The sequence below is a fragment of the Podarcis erhardii genome (assembly GCF_964252035.2).
Source record: "Podarcis erhardii genome assembly, chromosome: 6".
Classification (NCBI taxonomy): Eukaryota; Metazoa; Chordata; class Lepidosauria; order Squamata; family Lacertidae; genus Podarcis; species Podarcis erhardii.
Genome location: NC_138510.1, coordinates 75,574,017 through 75,587,836, shown reverse-complemented (window position 1 = coordinate 75,587,836; position 13,820 = coordinate 75,574,017). Strand labels below are relative to the sequence as shown.

The following is a 13,820-nucleotide window of genomic DNA, read 5'->3' as shown; positions in this document are numbered from 1 at the left end:
GGTACATGAAATCAAAACTTACAGATTCTGAATAACAATCATCAAAAGGTAAGCTTCTCCACACTGCTAGAATGAACCAAAACCACTTGGGAGCTAGAGAGCATCTCCTTTCTTCCCTTTCCCCAGGAAGCTGCTACAACAAAGTTGTGTGAATAAAATTCTGTTTATTTTACTATTCAGGCTTTCTTTTCTTTTCTTTTTTAAAGGCCTCAAACACTACTATTCCTAACTGGATTTATCTAAATTTTTATCGTCAACTGTGAATTCAAACCAAGCGCATTAGTCGTTTGAGCTTTAATCTAAGCAGAGTCAATAAACACTTTCAACTATGCATACAACCAGGAAAAATAACAAACAACTTAGAAAGTATAGCAGATAATCAAAAGAATTTAGTTTGTTCTCGGAGCTTTTGAACCAAATCCTCAGAGACTATGAGAACTTGCAATTCCCATCGACTTCAGATGCAACATAAGTGGAAGCTGAACCAGCATGCAGAGTAAAATTCCCCCATCTGAAAACACAAGGCTTATTTGCTTAGAAGAACAGTTGTGTCGGCAGCATTTTACAAACACTGCCAGCTAAGCATCTTTAGCATCATGTGATTCCCAATCACTGCTAGAGCACATTAATTTGTCCATTTTGGGGGCACAGCTTCATTCAGACAGTGATCCTCTAGATTTGGGCTAAGATCTCTGACTTCAAGTGATCAGTAAGAGCTGAAAAGTAGTTCTTGTATTTGCAGTAAATAATACGTATGAACATTATTTTTCAAGCACACAATCACTTCAATACTTTTTTGTGCGGTTGCCACAATGTTAAGTCAACCTGCAATGGACTTTGAAACATTGCAGGGGGGAAAAGTGTAGCTCAGAACAGACATCAGTTCAAAGAGTCCAATGTCAAAGTCCTTCCTTTTGATGCCCCTTGACAAATTACACCAATTATTGGCTGAATAGTTGTGATTGAAAAGATCAATGATTCATAGAACTAGCATTCTACCTACATATCTCTAATTGCTATTGAACTAAGGTAGTGATTAGAGACAGATCTGTCGGACATTGTATGTGGGGTTTTTTTAAAGCACACATGGTGCTGAAGAGACCTAATAAATACTGTCCAAAGGGAAAAAAGAGTAATCTGAACCCACCAGGAATATCCACAAGTCTAAAAAGCTTACACTTGATCCCTGTATGAAGGGTGATATATAAATTTAATAAATACATAACCTAGCATGTTGAAAGGATAAAGCAATAAGAATTTTTCATGACATGCTAGTGTTGTAGCTGCAGGGATTTTCTGATTTTTTGTTGGAGAACATTCAAACATCAGACTTCCCCCCTCCACATATTCCAGAGTAATTCCCACTTCCCAATTCTTGCCTCCCCCCAACCCCAATACTGTTGTTGATTCAGATGTGCTAGACCAGCATATGCTCTAGTTATATATATACTGATGGCTGATATAGTCTGATGGCTCAGTCAGTCCCTATGCATTTCATAGGGTCTTGATGGAAATTCTCAAATCTTTCAAAACTGATTCTAGGATACTCATTGTAACAAGGTTTGAAAATGTCTGGGAAAGCACCAGGCACAATTTAATTAGGTTTCTGAGACGGATGGACCTCTAACATTTGCATGACTACAAAAATCATTCTATAGCCCTTCTGATCAGGACGTTCTTGCAACAAAGCACTGGGCAGGGTCGGGCAGAGAATCAAAATTAACAATGGGATTTAAGACCATAACAAGTAACCAACAGCATCTTTGGTGGGAGGAGAAAGGGGGTGTTATCAGAGAATTTTAAAAAGCTTATAATAGAAGCCCAAGCAGACAAGGAGCATAATTTAAACCGATTTTCTATGTGGTTTCCACTTGCAATAGCATTTTTCACAATAAAGTTAATTTAAGAGCATCTCCTTAATCTTCTTTCATTTGGAAGCTTAACTCAGCAAGACACAAAATGATGGCTGCATTTAGACATAATGTTCTTCACCCTCCCAAACATGGTCTGGAGTGACTAGGAATGTGTGAGAAGTGCAAGCACTCCCTCCTTCCTTTCTGGAATAATAGATCACATCCTTCCCCCCCCCCCAAACCACACCACTGTGTATTGTACCATTCAAACCAGCCAACCATGGTCTGAGCAAACCTTCCAAATGATCAGGAAGATCTGACTTGGAAGATCCAGCATGCCGAGATTCAGGCAGTGAGAGTTCCCAAGTTATGTGTGAAAAGCAGCAGAAACAGCTGTGCTACTTACCGGGCAGCTTTTATCTGCATTCCTTTTCCAGTGCTTTTTCTCATGTTTCTTTGCTGCAGTTGAATTCAAAGATGCGTGAGTTTGTCTTCGAGGGTTTAGTGCTAGGATATTCTGTGGATAGAGAAAACAAGGCTTTGATTTTTTGGGAAAGTGAAAGTTCAGGCAGGGACACAGTTAAGAAAGAAAATTTAACAAACCTACTAAATCACAGCACTCTAGGTCTGTGTGTGTGTGTGTGTGTGTGTGTGTGTGTGAAACTTATCTGTAAAAAATAGTCTTTAACACATTCAGTAACAATTAAAGTTGCCTAGTCTTCCCTCTTAAAAGCTCTATGAATGTGGAAGAGTTAGAAATAAGAGTTATGTTGGCTTGCAAAGGTAAAGGTACCCCGGTCCAGTCGCGGATGACTCTGGGGTTGCAGCTCACAACTCGCTTTACAGGCTGAGGGAGCCGGCGTTTGTCTGCAGTTTTTCCGGGTCATGTGGCCAGCATGACTATGCCGCTTCTGGTGAACCAGAGAAGCGCACGGAAATGCCATTTACCTTCCCGCTGGAGCGGTACCTATTTATCTACTTGCACTTTGACATGCTTTCGAACTGCTAGGTGGGCAGGAGCAGGGACTGAGCAATGGGAGTTCACCCTGTTACGGGAATTTGAACTGCCAACCTTCTGATCAGCAAGTCCTAGGCTCAGTGGTTTAGACCACAGCGTCCCATTTAATAAACTTAGTTCTCCCATTAATCTGCAAGAATTTTCATTTAAAATCTTCTCTCAATTTAAATTCCATATACATACACCATATTTATTTGCTCTAGATTGCTGTGAATAATATATCCTCTGTTTTCAAAACCAGATGATTTTGAAGCACTGTGCTATAGATTCATTTCCCACACCCCGGGAGCAGCCTTCTCCTATGTAAATGAACAGATGCTATCCTATGGATGTCTACATAGAAATCAGCCCCACAGAGGTCAATGGGATTAACTCTGAAGTAAGGGTGTATACAATTGCAATTGCTCCTCTTCAAAGCACCCTTGCACAGGGGCAAAGTAATCATGGTAGTCTACTGCAGAAAGCTGAAAAAACAGAACCCTGTTCACTTTTGTTGGCCTTCAAGGTGGTGCAGGGCTTATGTTTCCAAAGCAACTTGGCATTCCGGGGGGGGGGGGGATTAAGCAGAGCACTGTTCAAGTGACATTCAAAACTTATACCTGAAGCCATGAAATTCCAATGTAAATTGGAGCTGCATGGCTTGTTCCTATGCCATTGCCATTCATACCTACATATGACTAGCCATATACTGTTATTCAGCCAAGGCTCTCCGAAGTGGCTCACCCAGTATGGCAAAGTCATAATGTGAGCTTCCTAGCAATAGCTTTGCTGGGACATGCTAGGGGAGAGATCAGGGATGTGTGTGAATAGCAGGAGCATCACATCGGCTCTGTAATTGAATGCTGTGCTTCCCAGTTGGTGAACCTGCCCATGGAACGAATCTGTCAAATGGGGTGCCAAAACTGAAAAGGTCCTGTCAACGGTCACCACCCTGATTCACCCCAAAGGCAGTGGGACTTGAGGCAGGTCCCCAGATGCTGATCTTAATACCCAAGCAAGCCTATGTTCACAGGCTGCTTAAGAGCTTTATATGTCACACTCAGAACTTCAGATTTTGCTCAGAGACGAACTGGAAGTCAACATAGCTGTCTCAAAACCAATGAGATGTGTTTCATATTCCCAGATGCAATAAGTATATCATGCAACCATAAGACGGTCCCATGTATGACACACTGCATTATTCTAAATGTAATGTTACCAATGTATGGGTAATTGTGTCCAGGCTATCACACTCACACCCACACAAGTGAATAACCAGATTTTGATCAAATGATGTTAAAAAAGTAATCAGGTATCAGAAGAATTGACTTTGTAGAACAGAGAATGATGCAAACTACAAAAGCTACTATTTTACTGAAGAACAGCAAAGAATCTCTCCAGAGTTTTGAAATCGTTGCTGCAGATATAAATGAAGGCCCCTTCTCTCCACAGTAGTTTAAAATATTGATCCTGGCTACCATGTCATGTCCAGCTTTTGTTTCTTGGTCAAAAGACCAAGACATTCTGCAAATATTCAATGGCATTCTTTCTTTCATAAGTGCTGCAGAAGTCCTAATCTGGAAAGTGAGAAGGAATTTTAAAAAAACTAACTCCAACAATTCAGGTAAGGTGTGATGGTGATAGAGTGGTTTGCATCATTTTACACTGCAAATTGGGGGTGGGGGGAGGGACACATTTCTGAATACTTGGGCAAGCCATTACATGGAAAAGCATTCAGAAAGTGGCACCACCACTACCCCATACACACCCAGAACCTGAAATGGTACAATCCACTCTGCCATTTTAGGATTCCACCACCTCATACCTGGTCACATGGTCTGTGATAAAAATGAGTTTTCACAGTATATGGAAATGGACATGACATAAGAAGAGCAAGTGCTTATTCGGAGCAGGGTGGATATAAATAAATTATTTTAAAAAATAAATTAAAAAATCAGATTTTTATTTAAATAGATTTTTTAAATAAAATGCTTTTGGAGGAAACATCTTTCTAAAGATAGCTTTCTATTTATGTTACATTATAGTCCAAAGGCTACTCATCAGGAAATAAGGATTTGTTTTAAGTTTTTTCATGAGTGCTAAAACTCAGTCTAAGTTTTTTTTAAAAAAATTGTTTAGCCACATCAGTTAACAAACATGGATACATATACTATAATGTTATTGTTTTAGTTAAATAAATTGTTTAAATTATTAAGGAAATGTTTATTTTTCTCCTTCCAATAAAGTACAGCAGAAAAGTTGTCCAAATATAAACAGAAAAGTTGTCCAAATATAAACTTATGAAACCTCACAATAACTCCATAATTATCTGTTTATGTATTTCTAATAGTATAAACAAATCAGTAATTTTTGATATAACTGTAAAAACTACTCTGAAAATTTATTATTCCAAAAATGAAACCTTCCTCTGGTTGTACAGTGATACCTCGAGTTACAAACGCTTCAGGTTACAAACGCTGCTAAACTGGAAGAGTTACCTCAAGTTGAGAACTTTGCCCCAAGATGAGAATGGAAATTGCATGCCGGTGGCGCAGCGGCAGCAAGAGGCCCCATCAGCGAAAGCACTCCTCTAGTTAAGAACAGTTTCAGGTTAAGAACGGACCTCCAGAACGAATTAAGTTTGTAACTAGAGGTACCACTGTAAATATTAAGATTACAGCAGCAAGAATGAGTCTTTCTGTTAAAAACACAAAAACAAAAACTGATTTAAATCAAGTCTTACTGACTAGTGATTTAAATTGTGATTTAAATCAATTTGATTTAAATCAAATTCACCCTGATTCGGAGATTTAAAATTCAATATGGGTGCAAAAAACCCAACAACAACTTTCAAAGTCATTCCATCCAGTTGTTTCTTCTAGTGAAGCTCCAGAACCAAAAGCAACTCCTGCCTGGAGGAGAAGAAAAGCCTGGAGAGAAACCACATTGGGAACAAGCACATGGGATGTTCGTCGCTTCAGTTCCCCCCTCCTGCGTGGGTAACGCTGCACTTTAAATTGTCTCAGCTCCACTTCACACAAGTTCAGCACAATATGAGTTATGTCGCGCCACTGTAACGCCTCATTTGGTCCTAAGCCACGGAGATGAAATCCCTCATATGAACTAGAAGTGCAATTTTTGTTTTTTTAAAAAAGCGCAGAATATTCCAGGCCTAGGCAGGCCCTCTAAAGAACCCAGATGTGTGGCCAGCTGCTAAAGTACGCAGGAGGAGTCTAGGGGCTGGTCTTACGGCCTATTTTTATGGAAGTTAAAATGCATAGGCTTCTATCTTTTATAAATGTTTAATACGGCACTGCTAAACAGACGACATGCTAGAAATCTCTCCGCAGCCTTTGAACTGAATAATATATTCTTAATATCATACCATAACAGATGTAATCCATTGGGCATGACACCATATGGTTTAAAAAGAGAACTCTTGGAAGGAACCCTGGCGTTTGCTACTCTTGGAATTCTGTATCAGCTAGGATGGCTCTGAGGGTAACAGTTGCTGAAATCCAGCAAGAGTGAACAGTACAGCATATTCCAGCAATAACGTTGCAAAAGTGTTTGGTACACAATACCACCAGCATCCATTAGAGATTAGAGGCTTTAATTCTTTATTTATCGTGATTTATATTTTTGTTTATGGGGGGGGGAGGGACAACACACCCAGGGGAAAACACCCTTATGAAATATTTTCTTTCAGAATGAGTAAAATGCTTTTAAACTTCTCTTTTTTAATGCAAGACTCTGAAGAGCGTTAGATAATGGTAACTGTGACATGCAAAGCACTCAAATCCAAGACGCATTTCTCCACCACCTGCCATCTTTGTGAGAGGTGAGTACAGCAGGGATTTCCATAGTCAAAAATGGCACTGTCCTTTCATAAGAAGTTACAGATAGGTAGTTGCGTTGGTCTGCAGTAGTCGAAACAAAATAAATAAAATAAAATAAATTCCTTCTAGTAGCACCTTAAAAAGGGACTCCTGACCATTAGGTCCAGTCATGACTGATTCTGGGGTTGCGGCGCTCATCTTGCTTTATTGGCCGAGGGAGCCGGCGTACAGCTGGTCATGTGGCCAGCATGACTAAGTCGCTTCTGGCGAACCAGAACAGCACACGGAAACACCATTTACCTTCCTGCCAGAGCGGTACCTATTTATCTGCTTGCACTTTGATGTGCTTTCGAACTGCTAGGTTGGCAGGAGCAGGGACCGAGCAACGGGAGCTCACCCCGTCGCGGGGATTCGAGCCGCCGACCTTCTGATCAGCAAGTCCTAGGCTCTGTGGTTTAACCCACAGCACCACCCGCATCCCTATCCCAGTAGCACCTTAGAGACCAACTAAGATAGTTATTGGTATGAGCTTTCATGTGCATGCACACTTCTTCTGATAGACATCTGAAGGCAGCCCTGTTTAGGGAAGTTTTGAATGGCTGATGTTTTAATGTATTTTTTAATCTTTGTTTGGAAGCTGCCCAGAGTTGCTAGGGAAACCCAGTCAGATAAGTGGGGTATAAATTTATTTATTTATTTATTTATTTATTTATTTATTTATTTATTTATTTTTATTACACCGAAGTATCAGTGAAGTGGGTGAATGCCAAAGTTTACAGAAGTATCAATATTTTTTAAAGAAATATCCAGGGGGGCACACCCTAAAACACCCCAACAGGGACTGAGCATGCTCTATAGTCACAGAACACTGATAGCTGGAAAATAAAATGGGGACTGGGAGTGGGGGTAATGGAATAGGCTGGCAGCAGTCATGGAAGATGTACATGGGTGGAGTCAAGGACAGCCACACATATGACCTCCCTATCCAGTTATAGCACAATACTGATTGAAGACCTGTGGGCTTCACCTAGGCTACTGATTGCTGCAAGAACAGAAGGTTGGTCTAAGTGACTCTGACAGAAAACATGGGGACCAAAAATATGACTTGAATGCTTTTTATTTTGAAAAAGGTCTACCTCACTGAAAGAATAAGTTTCCCACATGAAAATTTTAACCCATAAAAATTTTGTTTAGGTGTAAAATTGTGGATCCATGTGAGTTGCGTACTATTTCAGGAGCACCTCAGTGTTAGAAATATTTCACATTCTCGTCTTCAAGAACCCGAGTGATTTGCATTTCTCAAACACACACCCCCCTAGCATAAAAAAACAGCCTTGGACTGATATAGGTCTCTATTGCAATCTCAATCTCTCTCATCTTTCTACTAATGTGTCGTGAAAAAGAAAAAAACTCCCCTAAGATTCTGCCTCCCTTCTATTATTATAAGCTTTATGATAGCTTTAAAGTTTCAGATTGATCCTCTCTATATAGTAAAATGTTTTGTATGCTTTTGCGTGTGTCATCAGAAGCGATAGCCTTGTGGAGCAGAATTCCATTAAGTCACACAAGATGTTACAAAAAATACTATCTTGACATTGTGACACATTTTATGTAAAGCAGCTCCAATTAAAACTTTTGAGAAGTCAAACGAAAAACCTGGAAAAGTCTCCCTGGCAAAAGATGATAGCTTTCTCCAGTCACCCTAAGCATCCGACTCTGGAATCAGCAGAGTTTCATCTATCACAAATTTATCATTCTACAGCCTGACTTGTTCTAGGTGCCTTTCAAGAGAAAATGATGGTTAATTAAGGGGGGGGGTGAGGAATTGAAGGCCGTTATATAAAACCAAGGAAACTGCTCAGGTGCACTGTAGTAGAAGATGCCCCAGAACATGCAATGAAATCCTTTACATGTCTACTCAGAAGTAAGTCCTAATGAGTTCAATAGGATTTACTCCCATGTAAGTGGGTGTGGAATTGCATCCTATGGCTGGCTCTCTTTCTCTCTCATGTTCTTCAAGAAGCAACACAGAACCTGATAATGGGCAGCAGTTGCAAAATTCAATCTTTTGATTTTAAGAAGTACCACAACATTCTAGTCCTCATGCTTGCAAAGGTATGCTGGAAGCATGTTAGGCAATGCCTGACAAAATCTCAGAAGCCAAGGTATTTAAGTACACCTCTTTGAAGAAACTAGAGGCCTTGCTTCTGGGCATGGTTGGCCAATTGGTGTTAAAGAAAGATAGAACGTTTTTCATGTATGCCACAAAAGCAGCAAGAATACTTATTGCAAAATACTGGAAGACGCAAGATCTACCCACCTGGGAAGAATGGCAGATGAAACTGATGGACTATATGGAAATGGCGGAAATGACTGGCAGAATCCAAGACCAGGGAGAAGAGTTGGTGGAGGAAGATTGGAAGAAATTTAAAGAATATCTACAGAAACATTGTAAAATTAATGAATGTTAGAAAGATGCTGGAATGAACTTACATGGTTTTAGCAGAAAGGTTATAAAGAATTATGCTAAAATGGATTGTTAACGGGTTAAAGTGTAATATTTAAGATTAAATTGCGTTAAGATAAATTATAGAACAAAATTTGTGAAAGAGGGAAAGGACTTTAATTATGAATTAAGAATACAAAAAGAGAGGCGCGAGGAAGTCATGGAAATAAGCAAATGAAAGATAAATATATGGAAATATTGGATGTTGATTTTAAATGTTATTGTTTAGCTGTATTTTTCTTTATTTTGGAAGTATTGTAATCTTTTTTATTACTTCTGTTTGTTCTTTTCTTTTTCTCTTTTTGTAATTGTTAAACTTTAACTTTAATAAATATCTTTAAAAAAACACCACACAAAATCTCAGAAGCCAGAGGACTTTCTTAATGAAATATTTAGTGCTCAGAAGACAAGGCAGGTGTGGCCTTCTCCAAGAAAAGAATACACACACACACACACACACACACACACAGAGAGAGAGAGAGAGAGAGAGAGAGAGAGAGAGAGAGAGAGAGATAGATCCTTGACTTGCATATTTATACAGGTTAAATGGCCCACATTTTAGGGTGCGCACTCATCCAAAGCTGAATTACTTTTGCACAGTAGACGCACAAAGATACATTTTAGTGTATCTTTTATCTTTGTTGGAAGCCGCCCAGAGTGGCTGGGGAAACCCAGCCAGATGGGTGGGGTACAAATAATAAATAATTATTATTATTATTATTATTATTATTATTATTATTATTATTATTATTATTTAACCTTGCATAATGGTTATTTTAAAGGGCCAAGTTCACGTTGCTCAGTTCCTTCATCAATCATACATAAAAAGAGCTCTGCTGGCTCAGACCAAAGGCCTACCTCAGAGGTCTTCAACCTCCCTTGACCAACTCCATTCTTTCTGCGGCACCCTGTGGGGCTCAGGAGCCCAGTTATGTCAACCTTTGCCTGCAGAGCTGGCAGACTCTCACTCTTTTTTGAACATGGCCCCTAGTGGAGTGTTCCCTCAGCCGCCTCTCCTCTCCCTGGGAGTCCTCTGGGCAGTCACTGCTGCCACCCCCAGTCTCTGAGCTCCCTCCCCCCCCCCAAAAAAGAGAGGTGCCTCCTTGCCTGTCCGTTCCCAACAGCAAGGGCTGGCAGACTGGTTGGCTGGCCACTCTCACCCCGAGACCGCCTCAGCTCCTGGCAACCAGCACCCCCTGGCCAGCCCCAGAGGCACCATTCTCTTGTGCAGCTTGTAGCCAGGGCTGCTGCAACCAACAGCTCTGCAAGTCTTTGGGAGGCAGAGACATGAGAGGTCATCAGAGGCAAGAGGGATGGAAAGAGAGACTGAGGCCAGTGTTGCCTGCGGCACCCCTGACCCTCATTCAAGGCACTCCAGGGTGCCACAACACACTGGTTGAAAACCACTAGCCTACCTAGTCCAGCATCATGTTTGCCGGAATGGCCAACCAGATGTCTCTAGGAAGCCTGCAAACACCCCTCTGGGAAGCCCACATACTGGCAACAGCCCTCTCTCACTGTTGTTGCCTGCCAGTTGGCATTCAGAGGCATGGTGCCTCTGATCCTGGAAGCTGTGGGGGCAAAGGCGAGCCCTGAAATCAGATAAATCTGTGTAAACCATAGCCATTTCCATCACTGCGGCCATGAGCTTGCTACATGTCCACGCCTTAGCCTCTGTCCACGCCCCCCTCCATAATAATAATTATTACAGTGGTACCTCTGGTTACGAACTTAATTCATTCCAGAGGTCCGTTCTTAACCAGAAACTGTTCTTAACCTGAGGTACCACTTTAGCTAATGGAGCCTCCTGCTGCCACCGTGCGATTTCTGTTCTCATCCTGAGGTAAAGTTCTTAACCTGAGGTACTACTTCCGGGGAGTCTGTAACCTGAAGTGTTTGTAACCCGAGGTACCACTGTATTTGTACCTTGCCAATCTGACTGGGTTATCCCAGACACTCTGGGTGGCTTCCAGCATATACAAAAACATAATTAAACATAAAAAAACTTCCCTACAGAAGGCTGCCTTCAGATGTCTTCTAAAGGCTGTATAGTTACTTATCTCCTTGACATCTGATGGGAGGGTGTACTACGCAGGGGTGGGTGCCACTACCAAGAAGGCCCTGTAACTGCATGTGAATAATAACTTGGAGGAATCTAGCCACCCTCTTCAGACATTTCTTAAAATGTATCCAGTAAACACATAAGGGAGGTGGAGTGGAAGTGAGAAGGCTAGCTCTGCCCCTGGCTTAGTTCTAGTGAACAACACACACACACACACATCTAATTTAGGCTACAAAACAAACCCACCCATAAAAGACCAGCCCTCTGATCAAACTATAATTGATTAGGTGGGCTTTGGAATGTATGCTGAGGGGAGCTTAAACTTATCTATTTACCATTTTTTATAAACCACTCGCTACTTTATCCTTCACAGCAAGCCGTGTTCGGTGTATTACAAAGTACATCTGTTTCCCAAGCGAGAACAATTGGAATATGATTCCGCCCCCCTCCCAAAAAAGTAATGGGCAGATTAGAACAATTAAGCTAAGTATCTTAAGAGTTTTGATCCACAGTGAGAAATAAGCATCTGCAGATTTCCCCAAGACATCTGTTTTATTTGAGCTTGAAATTAATCTTCTGATCAGGTAACAATCATTTGAACATCACCATTAAGATGTAAGCTTATGAATGTTTGGCAAGTCAGATTGGCAAGTCAGATGGAACATAATGCAGGATCTGCACAGCTCAGGTATAGCATACGAGTGCATCTTATGCGGTGGTTCGGTTCCAAGGGTTCTGGAAATACAGGAAAATTGTGCATAGCCTAACCCTCATAGCCACCCCACAGTAAGTGGGTGAGAAGGAGAACGACAGAACCCCCAATAATCCCAGAACCCACATGCCTTCTCCAACAAGCAAACAAGGTGGATGATTAAAAAGGCCTATCTGGATTGCAAGTCTTAACACAGCATTATATTTTATACCATTGGACTTTGTTTCAGAAAAAAGCAGAGCATCCAGGACAGAGGGGGCAGAGAGAAAATGCAATGATCCTAGTCTGTTTATTTTGTGCAGGACATCTGGGAAGCCGTGCAAGTCCATTAAGCAAAGTGAAAGAATTGGGCACATTTACTGTCATGGCCTTTGGCTAGTACAATAAAGTGATTGATTGATTGATTGAGCACATTTGATTTTTTTTGAGTGAGTGCCATGGGTACTACCCTCTCTGCTCATTTCCCCACTCCCAAGAGAAAGTACCCACACTTTGCCTTCCCGAGAGATCTGGGTAAAACTAAAAACATTACACTGAGCCTTGAAAAGCACATAAAGCTGAAAGAGGAAGTGGGAAAGTGTCATTCTTCTAACTTCCTCTTTCAGCTCTATGTACTGAAGGACAATGTAACCACCCTCAGCACCTCAGGACCAAGGAAGCAGTGACTAGGGAGGCTCTGGGGCTTCATGAATGCTAAGTTATAAGGTTGGCTACCTTCTTCCCACTTGAAAAGCACTCTGAACTGAAAGAGGACGCTGGAAAATTGATACTGTTTCCCATTTCCTCTTTCAACTCCATGTGCTTTCAAGGCTCAGATTGATGCTGCTAGATCTACCTTGATCCATACTTTCTCTCTTTCTGTCCTGGAGGGGATGCTAATCCAATGGAAAGAAGTGAAGCTAGTGGTGACCGCAGCACTCACTCGAAAATCCAAACATGACCACAGGTCTAAAAAGGTTGGCAACTTCTGCATGGAATCTGATGCAAAAGCAACTACCAATGATGCCTCTTGGAACTACCGAGTCAACCTGCAGACCCTTCTCTCCCCAATCAAGCAAATATATGTGACTACAAAGCACAACATCACCTTGCAAGTAGCTTACTAAATTTGAAGGCGCAAAGTACTTAAAACAAGACCTAAACCCACCGAGCTCTTTGGTTTGACACTGAACTGCTACTATCTGGCAGTGCACCATAGCTCATTATAAATAATTGGTTTTATAAAGTGTATCTGATTTATGGAACAGCACATTAAAAATGGTGGGGGTGGGAATCAAGTAGGGTTAATAGAACAAATTTTGCCCAGGAAAGCATGAATAGGAGTTCTCAGTGGCCGGCTCAGTGGATGAACTCCACATCCTACATTCAAAAATGCAATTTAACTTCTTTACCAAAAGAAAGCATCTTGAACACATTGTAATTTATTCCCAGTATACTGCTAAATGATAACTAATACCATTACTAATCCATTATCCACAAAATATTTATTTTCAGTTAATTTCATTAAGCATTTCAATGCATCTTAATATTATGCTCGTTTGATAGAGACAAGTTGCTCACACTTACAAATTCTAATCTACTTCGCAAGGAGCCATTCATCTTGAAGACACCATTTTGCCTGGCCCAATCCAGTCTGATTATGCAGAGTTTTACAAATGAACCGTAGTGCCAAAAGTAGAGTGAGGAGATGCCCTCACCTATTAGCCAGTGTAATTCAAGCTGGCACTAGCCATTTGGCAGAAACCATGGGATTCCCAGTTCTAGGCTTGTGTGTCTGAAGCTTAGACTGGAAGGAGTCACCAGCAAATATGAGGTAGCGAGTAAGAGGCATGGAATGCACTTTGGAGGCAA

The 13,820-nt window shown here is 41.1% G+C and overlaps 1 protein-coding gene across 5 annotated transcripts in view; it reads right to left on the bottom strand.

Annotated features, from left to right (window-relative positions):
* Positions 1-13,820, bottom strand: part of DPYD (dihydropyrimidine dehydrogenase) — a 514,189-nt gene that overhangs the window by 472,237 nt on the left and 28,132 nt on the right. For all 5 annotated transcript variants that reach the window (XM_081865765.1, XM_081865766.1, XM_081865768.1 and 2 more), the window contains exon 2: positions 2,260-2,370. In XM_081865765.1, coding sequence (XP_081721891.1) covers positions 2,260-2,370 — 111 coding nt within the window. The remainder of the gene's footprint in view (positions 1-2,259; positions 2,371-13,820) is intronic.